Source organism: Pelodiscus sinensis, chromosome 5 (genome assembly GCF_049634645.1).
Source record: "Pelodiscus sinensis isolate JC-2024 chromosome 5, ASM4963464v1, whole genome shotgun sequence".
NCBI classification, from domain to species: Eukaryota; Metazoa; Chordata; order Testudines; family Trionychidae; genus Pelodiscus; species Pelodiscus sinensis.
In genome coordinates, this window is record NC_134715.1 from 107751173 (window position 1) to 107774988 (window position 23816).

General features: G+C 40.0%; 1 protein-coding gene across 8 annotated transcripts in view; it reads right to left on the bottom strand.

The window, feature by feature from the left end:
* CPEB2 (cytoplasmic polyadenylation element binding protein 2) overlaps positions 1–23816 on the bottom strand; it is a 91654-nt gene that overhangs the window by 54715 nt on the left and 13123 nt on the right. For all 8 annotated transcript variants that reach the window (XM_014580541.3, XM_014580544.3, XM_014580545.3 and 5 more), the window contains exons 3-4: positions 13752–13842; positions 4725–4775 (exon numbers count right to left, since the gene is read on the bottom strand). In XM_014580541.3, coding sequence (XP_014436027.2) covers positions 4725–4775; positions 13752–13842 — 142 coding nt within the window. The remainder of the gene's footprint in view (positions 1–4724; positions 4776–13751; positions 13843–23816) is intronic.

The window sequence follows — 23816 nt, forward strand, 5'->3', positions numbered from 1 at the left end:
CCAGGGAAAGACTCCAGAAGCAGTGATATTCTACAAGCCTCTCTTCTGTGACCCCACTAAGGAATACCAAAAAACCTGAAAAACTGTTCATGAAGCTCCCTGATGCTGCTCAGGAACAAATTTACACTAACACATCCCCTAATCCCCAACCAGGAACTTTCTATCTGCTACCCAAAATACACAAACCTGGAAATCCTGAACAGCCCATCATCTCAAACATTGGCACACTTACTACAGGATTATCTAGCTATATCAATGCCTCTCTCAGACCTTATGCTACCAGCATTCCTAGCTACCTCCGCAACATCACTGTCTTCCTGAGGAAACTTCAAAACATCAGTAATCTACCTGAAAATACCATCCTGGCCACTATGGATGAAGAAGCCCTTTATACCAACAATCCACAAGAAGACTGATTACAGGCCACAGGAACACCATCCCCGATAACAGCACTGCACACCTGATTACAAAGCTCTGCGACTTTGTCCTCACCCACAACTACTTCCAATTTGCAGACAATCAGTATCTCCAAGCCAGCCGCACAGCCATGGGCACCCACATGGCACCACAATATGCCAACGTCTTTATGGCTGACCTTGGATAACGTTTTCTCAGCTCTCACCCCCTAACAGCCCTACTTTACTTACGCTACATTGATGACAGCAGGAAAAAGCTGGACCCACGGAAAAGAGACTCCTGAAGAATTTCACAAGGATTTCAACAGCTTCCACCTTACCATCAACCTCAGCCTAGACCAGTCCACATGAGAAATCCACTTCCTGGACAGTACAGTACAATTAAATAATGGACAAATTTCCATCACCCTAAACCGGAAATCCAGAAGCAGAGAAGGTCACTGCTGGAGCCTTTACCTGCTGTTGCCATTCTGCCAGAGCCTTTTCATTATCGGCTTTTCCTTGCTGTGTGTAACTACACATGCAACACGCAGCCATCAATGTAGATAAGATCATAAGAGCAAAAAGATAGCACTGAATACTGAAGCTTCCACTGTTGTCAGTTTTGGTGCAGCTGCACTAAACAATTACAGGTCTACATTTTTTTAGCATCCACAAGATCTGTGTATAAAACCTCTGAATTATTAATGTGCTTACATGATCCTCTGTTTTTATATGTATAGAAAGAGGCAATGTAATCAAAGTTCATAACATTATAGAAACATGCCTCTTGAGAAGCTGATGTTTGTGAAGTTGACATATGAACATGTACTCTCTACCTTCAACATTGCTGCCACACCTGTACTCACAAGAAACAGTTTACTTTATAGTAATAGTAGTTGTTTGATATATTCTGTACATATGGATTCAACTTGCAGTGCTCTGTTGCTGCCTTCCTCCTGTCTCTCAGGAGTTCAGAAGTTTTAACAGAGATGTCCCTCTCCCTTCAAGGGCATATTTGAACAGCATAAAAGGCAGAACAAGCCCGCTCATTGCTCAGTGGTTCCTTTGCTAACCAGAGTTCCATGAAGTCTCTGAGCTGCAGGAATGGACAACTGTCATGGGATCCAAATGCAGAACACCTCAAAGAACAAATAGGTACTATAAGATAGGTAATCATTCCTCCTTTGAGTTCCTGTGCATGTGCTTCCCACTTGTGTTGTAGCTGGTATGAGCTATTTGAAAAAGACTGAAGAGCTTCTTTTCCAACCTGAGTATTAGCTCTGGATGCTGACTAGTGTTACCTCTAAGCTGCATGGCGCACAGCTTCACAGATGATTTCTCAGCCCCACCTAGACAGTCAGCTGCTTGCAATGAATCCTGAGCCTCTGACTGGGTGGGCTGATAAATCACCTGTGAAGCTGTGCTGCTGCAGTTTAGAGGAACCACTGACACCAGAGTATAATGGTTGGCAAATGTAGGCAGTGAGGACCACGTTGCTGATCTACAAATTTCAATGATTGGAACACTACCGAAGCACCCTGCTGTGAAAGCTTGGGCTCTAATTCCTGGAACTGGATGTTATAGCTTACCAGGGTATGCAATCTTGACACAGTCCACAATCTATTTAGATAATTTTTGGGGGGGGGAGGGGGAGACTGCTCTAACCTCTGATAAACTGTAATAAATGATAAAACATCTGGAGAATCTCTAGAACAGTCTCATTCTAAGAAGACAGTAGAAGAGACTCTCTCTGCCATCCAAGATATGTAACTTTCCCACATTAAAGGATGAATGAGGCTTTAAAAAATACAGTAAGTGTATATATTGACTAATGTGAAAGTTGCAAACAACCTTTAGGATAAATTTAGGTGAGGCCCCATACTTTGCATAGAAAAAAAACAGATATGGGAATTTGATACAAGTGCTTGGATCTCACTTTCTCCACAGATTGAAGTGACTGCCACAAAAAAATTCACCCTTAATGTTGGAAGGATCAAGATGAAAGGGGAACTCAGGGAGGTTCCATTAATGAAAAAATGACTAAACTCAAGTTTCACAAAAGTGGTATCTCTTTTACTGATGGAAACATCTGCAATACCCCTTCAGGATTCCACAGTGTTTTCCCATTGAAGCATCACAAAGATTCTGAACAGAGAAAGTTGTAATTGCATCTCAGTTAATTTTAAATTGAGCTAATGACAGCCCTGCTTACTGTTTCTAAAGTAGTACAGAATCTAGAATGAATTAAATAGGGTCAACAGGATTAACAGTAGTGAATCAAGTGGTCTCACCTTCACCCGTAAGGAAAAATGCTTCCACTTAGCTGTATGTTTTCCTAGTTGAAGATTTTCTACATTCTGTGAGGACTGCCTGTACCTTGGCAGAACTCTCCCTATTTGTTGATGTTAACTAGACAGTCTCCATGCTATTCAATGAGATGTTTGGTCCAGATGTATGTACCTGGAATTTTGAAAGTTTATGACGGTCAGAAGTGGGAGTGTTATGAACCAGTGACTGGAGAGATGCAGTAATTCTGGATACCAGAGCTGGTGAAGCCATGATTGACCCACCAGCATCATCTGAGCCCGGTCTTGTCTGACTTTCCTTAATACCCCAAGGATTAACAGGAATACCAGAAATGCATACACTAGGTGATCTGACCATGGAATATGAACTGTATCTGCTGAGTACCCTGATTGGCCTTGTAAACAACAAAACAGAAGACACTCTTTGTAATCTCTGGCCACAAAGAGATCTATTTGCAGAAACTCCTGTTTCCTGAATACCCTGCTAGAACTGCATCTTTTAAAACCATTCCTGGGAAGATAAATTCCTTTTGCTTAGCTGATCTGTCAGAGGGTTCAGTTACCCTGGAAGATGTCAGTGAAAAGCCTCTTCACATAGAAAGTCCGATTTTGCTGCTACTTGCTTGTTTAAGTAATATATTGTGATATGGTACTGCTTGATGCTTTTAAAAAAAGATAGAAACAATTTTCAAGCCCAGTGAATCACCCTCAATTCTAGAATGTTTATGTGAACTCACAAACCTGTGGGTATCCATAGATTATAAATGTGGAACAGTTTTCAATATGTTCCCCAGCCCTTTCCAGATGTGTTTGAAACTAATAGTCTTCATGGGCATTATCAGAGTGAAAGATAACCTTCAGCAAACATGACAGAAAGAGATGACAGAATCACCCAAGGGATAATTGTTTGTCAGTTCATACCGTGCACGTGTGAATGATAAACTGATTGTTCCAGAACTGAAGAGATCTCATTTTGGAGAAAGGCATCATGTAAGCACAAGGGCATTCAAGGTGACAGGCCCTAACGAAATTCATCCTAGGTTGCTGAAGCGATGTCAGAACAGTTAGCAATTATCTTCAAAAACTCATGGAGGAGTTCGCATTCAAACTGGATAAACCTACCTAATGGAGTCAGTCCCACAAGGGAGATCAATTTGAATACAGTATTATTCAATATTTTAATGGAGAATGGAGAATATGCGTATAAATTGCAGATGACACCAAGGTGGGAGGGGTTGCAAGCACGGTAGAGAACAGGATTAGAATTTAAAATGAAAAAATTACAGAATTGGTCTGAAAGCCACGATGAAATTCAGCAATGATGAGTACAAAACATTTCACTTAGGAAGGAAAAATTAAATGCACAACAAGAAAATGGGGAATAACCAGGCAGGTGATAATTCTCCTGAAGAGGAGCTGGAGATCATAAATAGCATATGGAGAACACTAAGCTTTTCTGACTCTCTGCTGAGCAGTTAGAAGGAACTGGTGGAGTTGATCTGACATTTATGCTCTCAAGGGTGGGGAAGGGGTGCATGCACAATTCCTTCTGGGCACTAGTTATAAAACTTCTGAACTCCTGCTTGCTGGAGAGAAACAATCATACTGTACATGGGAACTAGATGCACAGGAACTCAAAGAAGAAAGCTAGTTCTAAATAATCTCACATACACTGAATCATTACTTCTGATTAATCCAGCCTTGCTTAATTCACCACGAAATGTATTATGTCACAATCATGCTTTTTATTTGTCTAGTTTTTGCTTTCTATAACATTAGCTGTTTTCTGGAGAACACAATAGTGTCTTCCTTGGGAACAGAAAATAAGAGTACATTTTCATATGAGAATTTCGGATGTAAAGTAAGGTACGTCTAATTAATATTTGTTGTAAGATTAACTCTTACCATTTAATGCTGAGAAATGGTGACAGTCCCTGGATGCAGGTAACTCAGTTAAAGAATACAATATTCCATTTTACATTAACATTTCAGATTTAAGCTAAGATAGATTATTTCTTACCATTTAACATCAGAAGATTGTCAGTCCCTGGATGTGGATAACTCAAGCGACCTTTAAAAAAAAGGTACAGGGATTTAAGCTACTATGCTTAAAAAAGAAGAAAAAAATCACTCGATTACAGTTTGGAAATACAGTATATATTTATTTTGCCTAGGGGACATAACATAAAGAGCTAATATTTAACTCCAAGCACATTAGCAACAATACCCTTGACCTAAGTTTAAGTTGACAAGAACAAACTTCTTAACCTTAATTCTGCGGTCATAAGATCGGCAGTGTGATTTTGGGATCAGCTCCAATAGGATAGGATAAAGCCACTTTGTGTTTCATGAAACCCAGAAATAGTGCTGGCTGCACTAGTATTCTCTTTCCTACTCACTGTGAAAACTTGTTCACATACACGTTGTCTAGAAGAGTCTAATTTTTGCAATTTAGAATTTCTCCATTGAATCAATGTATCAAAAATCATGTTAAGAGTTCAGATTAAGGACATTTAACTTGCTTTTAACTGACTTATAACTAACTACATCTTGTTGCACTTCATGTAATTGCTGCATATATAGTTCTTCCCACTAAGTTAGTTTGACAAAACCAAAACAAGTATGATCCAGTTACTGATTTTTTTAAAATCCTTTAGAATGCCATCATTCTTTAAAGTCTTTATTAACTAGTTTATGGATTAAAAATATAAAACTGTAAAACACAAAAATGGGCAGCAAAGATTACAGGAAATCCTCATGGAGTCACACTTGGATTTAAAAATATTTATTTTAACTTATTTGCAGCAAATAGTATCTTGTCGGTTAAATGTGATGTTTAAAGTGCACAGAAAATTGCCTTCTTATTACAATCTCCTTTTTAATAAAAAGGAGAAGTTTTCTGCTCACAGGAAGCTGCAAACATGACAGTACTGCAAACTGACCTACACAGAAATTTACAATAGCTGCTCTGTTTCACTGCAACATGCCTTAGAGCACAAGTTAAAAAAAAAAAATTAAAAATCCCAAAATACCTGTACAATTTGATATTAAAATACCTTGCTTGGCAATAATTTCAAATAATATATATTTAATTTGTATATTAAATATTATTATAGTGAAACCAGACAAGTGCAGAGACACAACGAAGGAACCAATCCTGCAACCTTGTATATGTTGTTGAACTTACACTGATTTCAGTTGGAATTGGGCATATAGAAGACTTGCAGGATAGGACTCAATTATTGAGTAACTATTGTTAAATAATTTTCTGCATACTTATACTTTTGAAGCATGAATACATACACACCAGTACTCATCTTCACTTAAAAGCTGCCTAACACTTCCCACTGTAAGAAAAATTCAGACTTTTTTCCCTTGTAAAACTAAAGCTTCCATTATTTGCTGGCAGAACCTTGAAACGTGACAGGAGGTTAGACCTCAGGCCAATGCACCACAGAAAAGCTTTTTGCTGAAAATCTATTCAAACAAAATTTGGTTTTGGCCTTTTCCTTTAAGAAAAACAAACAAAACATGAAAATTACATAGAAAAAAAGTACAAAAAAGAATATTGACTGTGTTGTTTATATACACTATGAAACATTACATACTACTTTTTCCACAGATTCCAATTCTCATTCAGCGTATAGACTGCATGGTGCTTAAATGAATCAATCAGGATTCTGTAGGATCCCAGCATCATTTACATTAGATGTTGAAGATATGTAGAACAAGGCAGATGACCGCAGGAAGAGGATGGTCTTTGAGGCTAAGGCAGTTGATTAACTCCCCCAGAGCTTTGTTCTACCCCTACTTTAATGGACTTCCTACATAAACCTGGGCAAAGTACTTAAAATACAAAATTTTCCAGATGGACAATAACTTTATGTTCCACACTTTCTGGGCTCCAAAAGTGAGGTAACTGACAGCCACTTTTTAATTGCATTGAGAATTCACAACAATCAAAACCAATGGGAGCTGTGGCTAGTGAGCCTCTCTGGCAGTAAGGCATTAAGTTCTGGAAAAATAAACACAGAACTGAAAGTCAGATAGTAGCAGATCCAGAATTAGAATTGTGGACTGAATTACTATGTGAAACTGGATAAATCACTTGGCCTTACTGTCTCAGTTCTCCAGTGCTAGTCTGTAAAGGGGGAGAGGGAAGGGAGGAGAGAAATAATGCTCATCCAGAGATAGGGTTGTTGTGAGGATTGATTAATTTATATCTATATAGTACTATATGGTATTATATGCAAATATAAACATACACACTTTATTATTGCTGCTTGATTTTTGCAAGCTCCTCTGTGTGGCAAATTTCAGCACTCAGAGAATACAACTAGATTAACAGGATTAAATGTGAATGTACAGTTTTGCCCCAAGTCGATTGCAAGATTGGGGGGAGAGACTTTTTTTAAACAGCTCTCTAATTTTGTTTCAATTTGTTTAAAGTTATAGTTTAATAAAATTCTTATTAAAGGTACATTTGAGTGGTCAAGCACATAAAAGTCTAAATGTAAAGAGACTGTCAATCTAAAATAAGTCAATTTTAAAAGCTAAGAGAAGATTCAGGTACTACATTTTCCCATGTCTATCAGCTTTTGTTGTTTTTACAACCATCTTTTCCTATTTTCAAAAGTTTCTCTTTCCCCTGATTATAAAAGATCTACAGACACACAGAATATGTAGGAGAAACTGTGAAGCCAACCTCACACAAAGTTAAAAAAACACAGCAAAAACAAGTCTCTTTCAGGGGTAGTACTTTCAAAAAATAAAGTAAGTGCAATTTTTAAAATGACATCTCCTTTAGATTATTCAACAATATAACTAGGCAGCATGTTGTGTATTTTATGAAGTATGGTGGTGCTCTGTTGTATGTTTTCGTGTTACCTAAGCAATATTAACTTTTAGTAAAGACATTAATATTTGGACTTGCAATCTTACTGTTGCACTAATGCTAATTCTTTTGCATTTCATTTCCTAAGTTCTATTTCCCGGGTGGTGGGAAACAAACAACAATGACAAAACAAAATTTGTAAATGCTGCCAGCCGTTCTTATGTCCCTCCCCTTCAATTCCAGTGAGCATTAAGGATGTTAAAAATCGACTAAGTGACTTATCGAATAGTCGATGCATTTTGCATCAATTAGTTGATAGGGCGATTCTACCTTTGAAGCGTAGCAACAGTCCCATGGCTATTGCTAAACTTCAAAGGCAAAAGCGCCGGCATGGAGCCTGGGTTCAGCTGCAGACTCCAGCTGATCCTGGGCTCAATATGGCGCTGCCGCATGCAGCCTAGGAACAACCTCAGCTGCCCCAAGGCTGCATGCAGCATTTCCAAGCAGCAGCCCCAGGCTTCAAGCAGCGCTGCTGATATGAAGAACCCCCTCATTTCCCCGCCTCTTGCTGCTTCTTTCTAATAGAGGCAGTGGAGGGAAGGGGGGGAAACTAGTCGACTAGTCCTTCACATCCCAAGTGAGCATGTTCCAGCTGGCAGCTTTTAAAACAAGGTCTTCAAGTGTGTTGAGGCTCCTAAGTAATATGCTAGGAATAGAAACTACCAATAAGAAATGCTGATACAGAGAATCGTCCAATCATCTCACACTCTTTTTTCTATAGGTAAGCCTATATTGTAATTCTCCTTTTCTCATTATCTCCTAATGTCTATTACCAAAAACAAACAAAAAAAAAAAAAAACAAAAAAAAAAAATCTAGTGTTATAATATTCCTAACAATTTCCCCAAGTTTCTTTCCCCTATATATAGGAGAGTAGAGAAAAATGTGTAACGCCTGTTTACCACTACTTTATAATATGCGTGCTAGGGATGTTAAATTTTGATTAATCAGCTAATTAAGTAGTCAACGGAATTACGACTTTTAAAAGGCAGAAGAGCAGCGGGCAACATGGAGCGCTGTGCCTCTGCCTCCGCTGCCCCCCGTGGAGATGATACTGGGGGGAACTCGCTTTTAAGTTACCTCCTCCCAGCACCAGCTCCTGCTTTCTCCCCCCTTGCTGCCTCTCTCTGACAGAGGCGGCAAATGGTGGGGGGAGCAACTAGTTGAGTCACTACTCGACTACCCAATAAGCATATGCTTATTGGGTAGTCAACTAGTCGCTTACATCCTTAACGGGTGAAGTATGTAAGTACAGTAAAACTCCAGTGGTCTGGCATCCAATGGTCCAGCACTCCTGATGGTCCAGCACCATCTGGAACCCGGAAGTGCTCCGGGCAGCCGGACAATTGGAGCTGCTCTGCCCCTAGCTTCCCCGATTCAGCCGCTGCTGAAACTGACCAGCGGCTGACTCGGGGAAGCCGGGGGCAGAGCAGCTGAGGTGCTGCCGGGTTGGTCCCACAGCGCCGAGGGGCGCATCCCCCCCACTCCATGCCAGATGCCTCATAGTCCCCCTTCCTATAGTCCAGCATATTTGATAATCTGGCACCCCGAGTCCTAAAGGTGTCGGATTATCGGAAATTTACTGTTGTTAGCTCCAACTTGTTAGTATTTTACATCCACTTTGCACAGGTGTAAGTGGCTACAAGAAAGCCAACAGTAGTGAATCAGGCTTCACGACTAATACTGCTTCCTTTCAATGTAGGATATGTTAGACACGCACACATGACTCCAACCTGCCCACAGTGGAGATCCCATTCAAGTTCTTAACCAAAAATAAAAAGGAACCCCCAAAGCAACACCATAAACCTCTAAGATGCATAATCAAAAGCTTCAGAGGGGTAGCCCAGTTAGTCTGTAACAGAAAAAACCTAACAACAAATACTCTAGTAGCACCTTAAAGACTAACAAAACATGTAGATGGTATCATGAGCTTTCCTGGGCACAACCCACTTCTTTAGATGGCTCATGATACCTTCTATATGATTTTTTATAAGCTGCATAGTTACTTCCTCAATTACCTGTTAACATGACCTAGTCCAGGTTAAGAACACTGAGTTGCTTGCTGTTTTAATACCTATAAATCAAGTCTTCTCAGTGTGTTTTTGGCATCAGCAATAAACAGTTTGGAAAAAACAAACAAGACCAGTTCTGAAAAAGCTTTGGGATCAATATTCAGGTACTTCAACTGGATTGTTCTCTGTTGTTTTCTAGAGATTCTCAAAACAATTTGACTCAGATGTTAAAAGAATCAGTAAGGAACAGCTTTATAATTTTGGTACATGGTCTCACACTGTTTAGCTCAAATTCTACTGACCTTAAAGTTAAGCCTTTAACTTAAATGCTATTTACTAATATTTTGATCTGAAATGCATGGTGAGAAAACAGTCTGGGTAAAACATCAATCCAGACATTAAATGTCACAAATCTTATTTTTCTATAGCATCAAGACCATTCTAAAAATGTACAAAGTTAAACATTGTTTCCAGAGACTTATCTAAAATTAGGGATGTCATCATGTAGTCTATTACACGATTAAACGATAAGCCTGGGTGTATCAGTTAATCCTATCAACTACAAGCACTCCCACGCTTGCTTTTAAGCTGGCTCCTCTCACATGCCAGCTCCCGTGGAGCTGCCCCCCTCCCCTGCTGCCTCCCACAGAGGTAGCAGCACAGGGGTGAAGGGCCAGGTAGCAGCTGGTGCTTGGGCGGGGAGTAGGGGAACTGGCTTAAAAGCCAGCACCCCCCTGAACACTGGCTCCCATAAAACTGCTTCCTCCCCTTTGCTGCCAACCCCCACTTGCCTCCCACAGAGGCAGCAATGCAGGGAGGGAGGAGTGACAGAGGGAGCTGGCTTAAAAGCACAGGCCTCTCACAGATTTAGCTGCCCCTCCCAACCACGCTGCTGCCTCTGATAGGCAGTAGCACAGGTGAGGGGGCAGGCGGGAACCAGTACATGCAAGAAGCAGCTTTCAAGCCAGCTCCCTGCATATATTGGCTTCTGCAGAGCCATCTGCCTCCCCGCACTGCTGTCTCGATTAGTGGCATAGGGAGAGGTGGGGGGACAGTCGGAAGTCAGTGCTCATGAGGAGCTGGCTCTGCACAAGCACTGGTTCTGCTTAAGCCCCTCCCCACTCCATGTGTAAATATGTAACAGCTAAAATTTCCAACAGTTACAAATTTACACATTTGCCTGACAATTAACATCCCTATCTAAAATTAAATAAGAATTACTTACTTTGATAAGAGACTTTATACTTATTAAACTTAGAATAAATATAGAACTGCATATTTATAAACATGTTAGTTCTCAGAACATGTATGAATTTTACAGTAGAAAGTATATTAATATACAGAACTATGGATTTAATCTCCTCAGACCAAAAACAAATGGATTTTCAAATACAAGATACAAAGACGAATGCTGTGAACTAGTACATACAAAGTCTGTTTTACATTCTAATAATCTTAAAACAAGTTGCTTAGTCATACTCCAGACACTGTAAGCAGCTAAATCTGAAACACGTGCTTAAAATTCCAAGGACTTTCATTTTACCACTGCAGTGCTACATAAAAGATGCATTGTTTTATTTAAATTTACAATTGAAAAAACTTGTTATAAAAACATTCTTGTTATAACAAAGCATACTATTTACAAAGAGAGATTTTATTAAGCAGGCACATTCTACAAATAAATATGCTGGGTTTGCAGTTAACTTTAGAAATACTTTATTTTCATGGGCAGAACACTCAAACAACTAGCTAATGCAACACTAATAGGGCCTGAACTAACAAACTAAGGTTTTGTAGCTTCTTTTGTCTTGTATCTTAAAAAAAACTTTAAGTTGCCAAAAATCAAAGGAATGACATGTAGAGAGTTCAACAAGATGGGAGTGGTGGAAGGTTTTTAAGCTACTATTGTGGATGTAATTTTTTCCTCCCATTTATTCTTAAGAAACATAATTGAATATTTATTTATTTTATTTATTTATTTATAGGGGTCAGTGTTCCCTCTAAGATGCCAGGCATCAAACCTCCACAAGTGATTAATCAGCTTCATGAGGGAGCCCTGAGCCTCTGACTGGATGGGGTTGATTAATCACCTGTGCAACTGTGCTGTCCCACATCTTAGCGGCAACATTGTCAGAGGTGTGTAATAATTTTTAATGGGGGGCCACTCCAAGATTTTGGTAAGTGGTCAAGGGCTGCACTTCTACGGAGGGGTTGAGGACCTAGGAAAAGCTTTTATTTGAGAGGTAGAAAATAATCCACATTCACCAAGTGAATTTAAATTCAGTAATTGAATACATCTGTTTTAAGTAAATATCTTGATCAAGGTATTACTTGTCTTTGGGAATGTATTTCTTGACCAAAATGAAAGGGATAAATTATTGATTTTATATATATTTTTATTTTCCTTGTAATCAACCCTTACATTTGACTGTCAGAAATCATGCTCAACTAAGAAGTTTCAGTACACTCACAGCATCAGCAACCATATTATGAAATTGTATAAGCAATATGTAGGCCAACACACAAAATGTCTACACTTCCCATTAAATTCAGCAGGATTTTAGAAATTCCTAAGTGGGATATGTTAACATTAAACACATTAGTTTTAAAATTCTGTCTTTGTGAAAGTGCAAATTTGATGAGAATTATTCAAAAAAACCTCATGGGTTTGCTTTAAGACAGTGATGGATAGAATAAACAAAACCCAGTTTTATATCCTGAAAAAATTAATGTTGTGGTAGGTTTAAAAACTTGCTTCCATTCATAAGGACACGAGGCCCAATTTCCCTGGACTTACTCAGTGTATTTCAGAATCAAGGCTGAAAATTGCCCAGCACGTAATATATTGGAGCCATTTGGGGAATTCTGGATACATGCCCAAAGTGAGATGTGCCACATTCAATGCAGCCCAGTACCTTGATAGTGTAGAAGTGTGGCGAACTATGGGTTAAGTTATACTGCAGAAGTACTTCCGAAGTGCACATCCCTAACTGGAATTTGAACAATAAAGTTATTATGATTGAAATTACAATAATTTTTTCCAAATGCAGACTACATTTCTAAATAGGCTTTGAAAACTTAACAAAACAGGTGGCTAAAATGTAAAGTGATCTATTGAAAAACAGAAGGTTTGTCACCTATGAACGAGAAGTGTGGATATTTGTTATTTCCTAACAATAGGTCTTTTGGCAGGATCTCTCTTTTAATGTGATTATACAGTGCTTAGCACAATGTGCGCCTTATCAAAATTGAGACCTCTCTGCTAATGTAGGATTAATATTATTTAGAAATTTCTGGAGATAGAAAATGAGCGGATAAACACAGAGTATCAGACATGAACAATAATTATTTCTAACCATAACTAATTCTGAACCTAATTTCTTTGAATGAGAAAAGGCACTTTTCTTGTAGTGAGTAATAAATGTATAGCAAGTTTGATGTCGTTAAACCAATCTAAATTGGAAGACAAATAGTCTAAACATAGCATTAAAAACGAAACCTTTCATTTGCACAACTCAGATGGCTAGGGTTGGTTCAAAATTTTAAAAATAAGAGCTTGTCTACACTAGCAATTTACTGCATCGAAACTCTCTCAATCATGGATGTAAACAAAAAAAAATCACCTCCCACTTCACCTTGAATGATCTCTTGCAATGTGTGTTAACTTCTTATCTGGTCTATCTTATATTCTGTGATACTCTGAATTAGGGATGTGAATGGGTAACCCTTAACGAGCGAAGCTCATCCCATCCGTGGCCTGCTTGTCTCTATAACTGACAGAAGTTTGTCCAATAAAAGATATTACCCTCATCCATCTGGTCTTGTTAGTAGTTTGGAACCAACATGGATATATCAACACTGTAATTTTATGAAGGCAGCAGAAATATGTTGTAGATGAAGAAAAACTTTTGAGTCAGCCTATTCAACTAAACTACTTTATTTCTAGCAAAACTGCAAAGGACTCCAATATTGCAAATGTTACTCAACTGTAAATCAATATTTTGCATAATATAGATTTGGAACGACATTGCTATAGGTTGAAGAATCAATTCAATTACCAATTCAAAATGAACCTAAGCTCTAAATTAACAATGTTTATGCAAACAAAGAATGGGTGACCTTTTCTTTAGCATACTAACATACCTTTAAGTGGATCATGCTCTGCTCTCATGATGTCAATAAGAGAGTTTTCCAACGAGTGCATATTCAGACTGTCATACATTCTATTTCGATCCTAAAAGGGAACAAAATTTCTTAGTACTCGAGTACAAAATTCGTACTTTTTAAACAGGGAAACTTGACAGAAAGACAGTATGGCACTATAAAAGCCCATGGTGGTGAAAACTGACTTGCAGCTGAACTCTACTGCTTATTAATCTCAATATAACTTTCCTAAAAGTAACTTTTATGGTATCTAAATATAAAAACAGTCGTGCACTTTGAATATGGAAGAGGTACACTTCATCTTTTTCTTCACACCAAGTTATATATTATATACATACCTACACTCTACATTTAAAAGAGCATTATACCAAAACTGCAAAATAAAAATCAAAACGTAAGAAATGCCACAATTAAGACCGTACAACCTTAATTAAAAACCCCTTTGTTTATGTACATTGATAAATATGTAGTTACATGACCACAAACCATTTTTTTCCACAAGCCTCATTCAGTGCACAGGACGCACCTGCTCTGGGGATGAATCAGGTATGTAAAGTGAAAACTTGTCTGGAGAATCCTATTAAGTTCACCACTTACTGCTTGGCACCTCTTTATGGCTTCTCTCTCCCTTTCTTTCTATATTTGATCCTTCCTCTTCGGGGCTTGCCCCTGGTCTCTCAAAATGGAAAAGTAATTTTGTTAAAGACTCCCACCTCCACAGACTCCTCCATGAGTTTTACAGCTGTTTTCTAAGGTGATAGGATAGTGTCTCTACATCTAAGTTCTAGTAACCTCGGAAACTCCTTTGTAGGTTAGCCCTCTGACCAGGTCACAGTTTTTGCTTTCTAGGATTCAAAATCCCTCTGGATAAAATGTCTCAAGCACCTTTCAGCTCCACTGTCCATAGTATGTCCCTTCCTGAGTGACTGATAAATGAACCTGAGCCTGCCCACCAGCTCAGAGACCCAATGACTACCAACCAAGGCCTATACAATCTTAGATTCTGTTGCTGTTTTCCTGGTCTCCTCCCAACTTTTCCTCATCTTCTGGTCCATCCTCAAGTTACCACTGAAGCATTCCTGCCTCTGTACAGCGATTTCACTCCTTAGGTTTTTGTCAGAGTCTACAATCCAAATCAAGATCCCTGGACTTATTCTCTTAGTTTGACGCCAACTCCCCTTTTCTCTGAGGAATGACAGCAGAGCTCCTTCTTGAAGCACTCTCTTAACACTATATTTCTCTCTTTATGACTGTCCCAGTTCCTCCTCCTCCTCCACCATCTGGGGTTCATCCTCCATTAGGCCTTACCTCTCTTGCTCCAGGTGCAGCCAGTCACAAGGTTAACTGGCCCTTTTTACCTACTCAGGCTGTGTATGGGGTAAACACCCCAACAGAGATGTCCCCAGTTCATTTGCTGCAAAAGCTGGAAGATGTGGCAGAGGATTATGAAGAAGGGTCATAGTTAGAGGTTGAATGTGGTTTCATGAACTGGCTTTCCTGACTGCCTATATTAAGAGTTCCTATATTAAGTTGGGCAAATCACTTAAAGCAAACATTTCACTAGTGAACATTAATTATGTTTTCCTCTTTTCTAGGTATGTTACTCATGAACCTGGGGGGGGGGGGGGGTCTCAGTTGAAGAAGTGTCAAATGCTCACAGCTGCAACTGAAGTCAGCTGAGATGTGCTTTGAACATATGAAATTATTTAGTATGCTAAGAAAAAAAATCAAGACCTAGGTGTCTCAAATTGAGCAAAATTAGTACATAATTTGTATATCTGTGCTTCACTTTCCCATTTTACAAATGGGAATAAGAATACCCCCTCATTTCACGTGTGGGATACAAAATTAATTGATATATGTACAAGATAACACTGTAGTGAGTGTCACAGAAAAGCCCATGAGAGAGTTAATTATTCTATCTTCAGAGAAGGATTTTGACAGTGTACAGTTAATAAGGCAGAGGTCCACTCATTGAACAATATGGAAAAGGAGAATACTGAATAGCTGCTCAGTAAGTGAGCACCATTTGTTTTGTGCACTGACTGAGGCAAGAAAAAAATTAATTTAAATTAAAGACTATCTTACTGAAAGTGTACCAAAGGAACAGATTAACACTGCACAGGCAATAAGTTTGTACTACAGAAGCAATGAAATGTGAAACCTCTAGCTTTGCAACTTTTAGCACATTGGAACGGGTTGCAATTTCCCCCCACCAATATTCAACAACAACAACAAAAAAAGTAGGTTCTGAAAAAAAAATTTACAGGAAAATTAACAGAACTGTATTTACTACTGACATTTACTACATCTATGTAACAAAATTCCAGTTCTAGTGTGTTACAGTTTAGATTCCTTTGGTTAGAATCTGCCACATGTGTATAGAAGTGACAGAAGGAATAAAACTCTTCCTATTAAATGGTCGATTGTACCACTAGCTCCTTTTGGGGTAGTGAAAAGACAAGGAGAAATTCTGGCTGACTTGACTAGAACCTTGCAGAAGACAGGAGTGCATACTATAGAATGAGGGCTCTACTACCCTTGTGATCCCCTTGTAAACAAATCCAGTTATTAGCTTATTTACATCCTTTTGGGTATTTTGTGTAACCTACTCTAAGCACTCCTTTCCCTTGCAAGGAAGTTTAAAAAAAATGTGGGAGGAGGTGGAACAAAGGTCCTTTGTTCCTGTATCCACTATGCACCTGAGCAAGACCAAGCACACCATGATTTTAAAATGTTTCTCTTTCATTTTTAAAACACCCAAAGCCTAAAACACCTGAGCACGGTACAAAAGACATACAACACTAGCTACTATCCCAAAAATAAATAGCTAGGTATCTGATCGGGCCAAATCCCAACTTACTACACAAGAATAAAACTACAAAATATGAAAACCTTTAGTCTTGCCTTGAAATGTTGGCTAAAATCTAGAGAGTGAACATTCCAAAATGCCAGGCTGCTAACTAGCCATACACTCAACTTCACAGTGGAATCAGCTAGCTCAAACTTGACTCTCTCACAAAGAGTAGAAATTTCTTTTTGACACATACTCTTTAAACAGGCATCAAATATAGCTTTACAGAGTGCAGGAATCACCTAATTAAGTATAGTTCTTTGCTTTCTAGGGGAATGTCTACACTACGGCATTAATTCGAACTAACTTAGTTCGAATTAGTTAATTCGAACTAAGCTAATTTGAACTAGTGCATCTAGCCCTAAAAACTAATTCAAATTAGCGTTTTGCTAATTCAAATAGCATGTCCACAATGACCCTGAACTGAAGTTAAGGCTGGCCAGAACCAGTGCCGGCACGGCATCAGGTTAAGACTAGAGTGTGGAGCTGCTGCCCGACCCCAACCCGGAAAGACAGTTCTCAGGGTTCTCCGCTTGCTTGTCTACCTCGAGGGACAGCAAAGCAGTCCTGTCTTGGGAGTGCACCCAGCCATCACTTGTGGCAGGCTGCCATCTGGGGGGGGGGGGGGTCAATCGGGGGGCTTTCAGGATCCAGGAGGCCCTGCAGGAGAGCTTCCACCCCGAGGAGCCCGCAGAACCATCCTAGTCTTCCACATCAGGGGCTCGTGCCCCATTCCTCCCACTTACCCCTCCCTAGCCCCCCTTCCTGATGTAAAAAATAAAGGACACGTGTGTTCAAAAATAGAAACTCTCTTTATTTAACAAAACTGCGGGTATGGGGGATTAACCTCTGGGGAGACTGGGAAAAGGAGGTGGGAGAGAGGGTGGGAGAGGAGAGAGGGGAAACCTGGGAGGAGGGAGCTGGAAGGGGGAAGCCAGGGGAAGAAAGAGGAGGGGAAGTATAAAACTATGGTACGCCATATCTTCAGTATGGTGTACAGATGTGCTCTCCTCACCTCAAAAAAGATGTTTTGGCCTTGGAAAGGGTTCAGAAAAGGGCAACTAAAACGATTAGGGGTTTGGAACAGGTCCCATATGAAGAGAGGCTAAAGAGACTGGGACTTTTCAGCTTAGAAAATAGGAGACTGAGGGGGGATATGATAGAGGTCTATAAAATCATGAGTGGTGTGGAGAGGGTGAATAAAGAAAAGTTCTTCATTAGTTCCCATAATAGAAGGACTAGAGGACACCAAATGAAATGAATGGACAGCAGGTTTAAAACTAATAAGCGAAAGTTCTTCTTCACACAGCACATAGTCAACCTGTGGAACTCCTTGCCACAGGAGGCTATGAAGGCTACAACTATAACAGAGTTTAAAGAGACATTAGATAAATTCATGGAGGTTGGGTCCATGGAATGCTATTAGCCAGGACATAGGAATGGTGTCCCTGGCCTCTGTTTGTGGAAGGCTGGAGATGGATGGCACGAGACAAATGGCTTGGTTATTGTCTTCGGTCCATCCCCTCCAGGGTACCTGGTGCTGGCCGCTGTCAGCAGACAGGCTACTGAGCTAGATGGACCTTTGGTCTGATTTATTTTCAGGCCGCTCTTATTTTCTTATGTTCTAAGCTCAGGGTCGGGGGGTCTCACTGGACCAACTTGATTTTCATGCAAACCTGCTCCTGGTTCGCATGTGGCCTTTATGAGCCAGGCTGGCAGCTATCCTGCCCTAGACGGCAGCATTCCTGTGCCTAGTGCGGAGGTCGTGGACCTTGGAGGCTTCCCCCCAAACCTCGATGAGGTCCACAATCTCCACACTAGACCAGGCGGGCACCCGCCACTTGCGGCCCCGGGCATGCTCGTGGGAGCCACCAGCCTGGTCCTGGGAAGAGAAGGAGGGCTGGGTGGCAGCGGGTAGCTGGCTCATCCCGTGCCAGGTGCAGGGTCTGCTGGCTGGGGGTTGGCAGGCTTGCAACTGGCACAAGCACTGTAGCCAGACCGTGCCCCTTTAAGGGCTCCAGGGCTGGGAGGGGGGCAGAAGAGTTTCCCTGGTTGTGCCCAGAGTGGCCACCAGGGCAAGCTGGGAAGGGCTAGCCTCCAACTAGTTCGAATTAAGAGGCTACACAGCCCTTAATTCGAACTACTTAATTTGAACTAGGCATTACTCCTCGTAGAATGAGGTTTACCTAGTTCGAATTAAGCCATCTGTTAGTTCAATTTAAATTTAAACTAGCGGTTTGTATGTGTAGTCCCTATAAAGTTAATTCAAACTAATGGCTGTTAGTTCGAATTAACTTTGTAGTGTAGACATACCCTAAGGAAGCACCAAAAAGTACTGCAATAAGAAGAGGGGGAGGGATAGCTCAGTGGTTTGAGCATTTGCCTGCTAAACCCAGGGTTGTGAGTTCAATCCTTGTAGAAGCCATTTGGGGCAAAAATTTGTCAGGGATGGTACTTGGTCCTGCTGTGAAGGCAGGGGACTGGACTCAATGACCTTTCAAGGTCCCTTCCAATTCTAGGAGATAGGCAATCTCCATTAATTAAAAAAAAAAGTGGTCTTTGTGGAAGTCACACATCAGGCTCAATGTGCAGAAGAAAAGGTCACCGCTAGCTCTTTGAGAGTAGACTGTTCTGATCACTAAAACGTGTTCAGATCAGTCAAGTGACAAGTTATGAATCTTCTTATATCTATTAATCAATTTGCTGAAGTAGTGAAAATGCAGACTGTCAGTAATCGAGTGATCTCTTGCAACATACTTTGTGTTAGCCTGATGTTTTTCTAAAAAATTGTGTCATAAGGGGCTTTGAGACTAATAGACTGAAAAGCCACAGAAAGTGAAATATAAACAAACAATACTGAGCTTGAAAAAGATGGCAAAATAGTTTAAATCAGGAGAGCCAACAGCCATGCCACGTCTCTGTGTAAGATAGGGGGTGTGTGAGAGAGCACAGCTCGGTGCTCCCTGGAAGGGGTGAGGCTGGGAACAGCTAGCATGCAGCACATCCTGGAGCAGACCACAGCCCTTCCTCCAGCCCAGCACTCAGAGCCTCACAGAGCACGTGGTGCAGTGCTTCAGCAGTGATTTAAAGGATCTGGGGTTCCGTGTACCACTGCCGCCGCAGCAGCACCACCATGAAACTAACAATATACTTGCAATACATCAATGATATTTTAATTCACTTGATAGAAATCTATGAGAGGTTAGGTCTTTTATCACAAGTTCAACTATTACCACCCTTTCAAACTCTTTAGAACATTCACACACCAACATTAACTTCTTGGATATCAAAATTACCTTAAACAATGGAACCATACTAACAAACATATTAAGAAACCCTCCAATCACCACATATACATCCACAGATCTGACAATCACCCCAGACATACCAAAAACTCTTATCTACAGTCGTGCACTCAGATCTCACAGAATTTTCTCTTTAGAGTAAGTCCAGGATACACACCTAAACACATTTCACTAAACTAGGAGACTGCAACAGAGAAGTAGATCATATCATGGAACTAGGGATGTTAAATATTGGTTAATTGAATAGTCGATTAACCTCATGAATTCTTATCAGTTACTCAACTATTCTATAGTTCACGGAGGTGGAGCCGGCAGCCAGTGTGTTCCGGCCCTACTCCCGAGGAGCTCCCTGTATCAGAGGCAGCAGTGTGGGGTGCCAGCTGGGAGCTGGTCCACGAGGGGAGCCAGTTTAAAAACCAGCTCCCCTCACAGACCTGCTGCCTGTCACCCTTTGCTGTTGCCTCCAATACAGAGACAGCAGCACAGGGTAATAGCAGTCCCTATCTGGGTGGGATCTGAGCTCACGGACCTGGTTTGAGCCAGAATGGAGTCGGGCTGCCTGCCTGGTTCCTAATACACTTTGAATGCATAGCCACAGCAGGGGTAGGTCTCAGACCTGGCACAAACTGGGACTGAGCCAGGCTGCTAAAAAATGTAATGGCTTGGGGGTGAGGGGGGACAAAATGCATGTTGTCTATAGCATTAACCTATACGCTTTTGCTTATCGGTTAATTGACTAAGCTATTACATCCCTACATGGAACAGGTCACACAAATACCCTGGAAAAGCCTGCTTCAATATGGAATACCACACAGAGCACATCACTAGTTGACTAGTAGTCACTACCATCCTACATTGGAAGCCATATGGGGAAATCAAACAAGTACAATGGAATTACATTGTGAAATCAATCTTTTCTGAAACCCCTATACTGGCTTTCAAACAATCCTCCATTCTCACCAAGTTGATCATTAGATACAGTCTTCCCACAGAGTACAACATGCCAACTCCAAGTGGCTCCACATCCTGCCAGAAGAGATGCAAAATCTGCAGACCTAACTCCACTGCTACCGTGATCAATACCGTGCCACAACACTCCTTTTAAGATGTATAGATCTCAAATCTGCTTATCACAGCTTGTGGTGTACCTCATCCAGTGCATTAAATGTTTCAACAACAACTATGGGGGTGAAACCAGATAATCATGTTCTCAAATCAGTTCTCACAGGAAAATGAAAAAACAAACAAAACAAAAAAACACAAACTCCCTACCGTCTGTGGGAGAACACTTGTCAAAAAACAATCATTCCCTATCTGATCTTTCAATACTCATCCTGCAAGGAAACTTGAACAACACCTTCAAAAGATGATCCTGGGAACTTACATTTATAAGGACTAGACACCAAAAACCATGTACTCAACACGGACACTGATTTTATAGCTCATTGTAACGCCCCACACCTGCTGCTATCTTTATCTGCTGACTTTTAACCAACTTCTAATCCTTGATACATAACAATCTAATGCTAATTTGCACACTTCATTTCAAGTGCCCAACTGCTGTGTGTTCCTCCTTATAAAGTCCCAAACTGTATTTAGCTCAGACACACCGCTTCCTTTCCCAGACCTGAAGAAGTGCTAGGTGCCACTCAAAAGCTTACATATATTACTTTGTCACAAAGAAGTATTAAATTTCTTGCATTATTAAAAAATACCACAGTGAATTTGTTGCCAGATTCTCTTATGAGTTTTCATTGTTTTGAATATACAGGTGCTTGAATACTTCTTGATCTAACCTTCTGGTGCTTCAGTAGCTTCTCAATTTCAAAATACAACGCAATGAACTAAAACAGAAAATTTACATCAAATCCACTTAGTCTCTAAAGGTACATTTAATTCTGCAAGAAGCTATAACTGGGTTGATTTTAAGGCTCTTAGAGTAAGGAAAATATTATAGCGAAAACTTAGTCTGTCAGCTGACTTCTCAGATACGATGTTTATAAGATGCTTCACATAGTAGAAGCATCAAGTATTCTAACCATCAGTTGCAATATCATTAGAAGTCAACTTAGCACAAAGTACACTAACAGAATACATTATCAGGGTCAAATTTTTCAGTTTATCCCAAAATTTGGGGAACTTTGTTTATCTTTGTTTCCTCCAACCTCTCACATTTAAAAAAATATATCAAGTGTGGTCTTCTTGGTTGAGAGATGTTACTACTTTTGGTTTGGAATTAAACAAGCCCTTTTCTTCAGTCACCCAGATAATACCAGTAGCATGAAGTGCAAACTTGCTTTGAAGGCAGTGTGTTGCCTCATCACAAATACGGTCCTTCGCCTCCTGGATTGTTAGATTCCCCATTAAAACATGTTTTTAATACAAAGGACTCTATTCCTATCAATTTCCAATATGTTCCCACTAGCACCTGAAAAACTGGTAAGAATTAGGGATCTTAAGTAGTGGTTAATAACTAATCGAGTAGTTGATGGAATTTCCAACTACTCAATTAGTCAGTAAGGGGCTAGCTGCTGGGGGCAGTGCGAGCCAGAATTAAGTAGTCCCAGCTCGTGCCAGCTCTGGCAATGCTGCGGCTCTGCTCAGTCCCGGCTTGTGCTGGGTCTCCCACTGTGCTTCTGCCTCCCCTTCCCACCCGACACCCCATGGAGAGTGTGCTGGGGGAAAATGGCTTTTAAAATAGCTCCCCACCGCCACCAGTTCCTGCTCCCCACTTGCTGCCTTTGATACAAAGGCAGTGGGGGAGCAGAACAAGTAGATGATTAGTGACTTGCCTACCCAATAATTCTAAGCTTATTGGATAGTCGACTACTCGCTTACATCCTTAGTAGGAATTGCTATTAGAAAAATGCTGGGTACACTATCATTTTTGTAATTTTGTCCTAGAATTCTCCAGATCATTTAAGTAACACACGGAAGAGATGTGGAGTTCTTATGGCACCATAAGCAATTTAAAACCTCTTTCTTCCACAGCCAGTGTCTTCAGCAGAATGTATTTAAAATTTCTACATAAATCCACATACAAGTTATGCAAAGCAAATCTTGCCTTTGCACTTCCCCAACTTGGGGAAGTTCAATACACACTGCAGGCACATCCTACAATGCTCTTTAGATGTCACTATAAGGCACAACACAATTAGTGTAGGAAACCATGGGGAAAAATATCTTAACTATTATAAGGAACCTTTGCTAATCTTTAGCTAAACCTCTCAAAAGTGGATGACTAAAATTAGGTTTCCATTTAATTTTGGACACGTTCTAAAATCTTGGCCTTGACAACAATTTCAGATGAGTTAAAATACACTAAAAACACAATTCCTTTCAGAAAACTGTATTCAAACAAACCTTGATATTCTGAGGAAACCAACCATACACTGCTTCATCATAAAGAAAACATAAGATCATTTTCCTCTCTCATTGTATTAAGAATAAGATTTTTGGTGAAGAGTAAAATTTTATAGAAAATTCAACTCTTGCTACAGCAAAAATATTTAAATTATTAGTGTAAGCTAACATTGGTCCCATTTGTTTTACCATCTTCCCAACTTTAAACACAAAAATATCTTAGTTTCTATCCATAAAAAATTAGTGGCTTTCAATAAATCATATGTATGTTTCTATTTCACTTAGTTAAAGTTGGGAAACAAAGGGAGAGTACCAATAAAATGAAATTTCCAACTTACAAACAGTGTAATTGACACACATTGATGTGGCATCCTCTACCAATCATACCCGGTAAGGATGCATTGTAAAAAACAACCAACACCACCACATTAAATGTGTATCCTAACTAGAAAAATAAAAATAATTAAAAGCATGAAGACATTAAGTCTTCCTAATAATTAAAAGTGTGAAGTCATAAGCTTT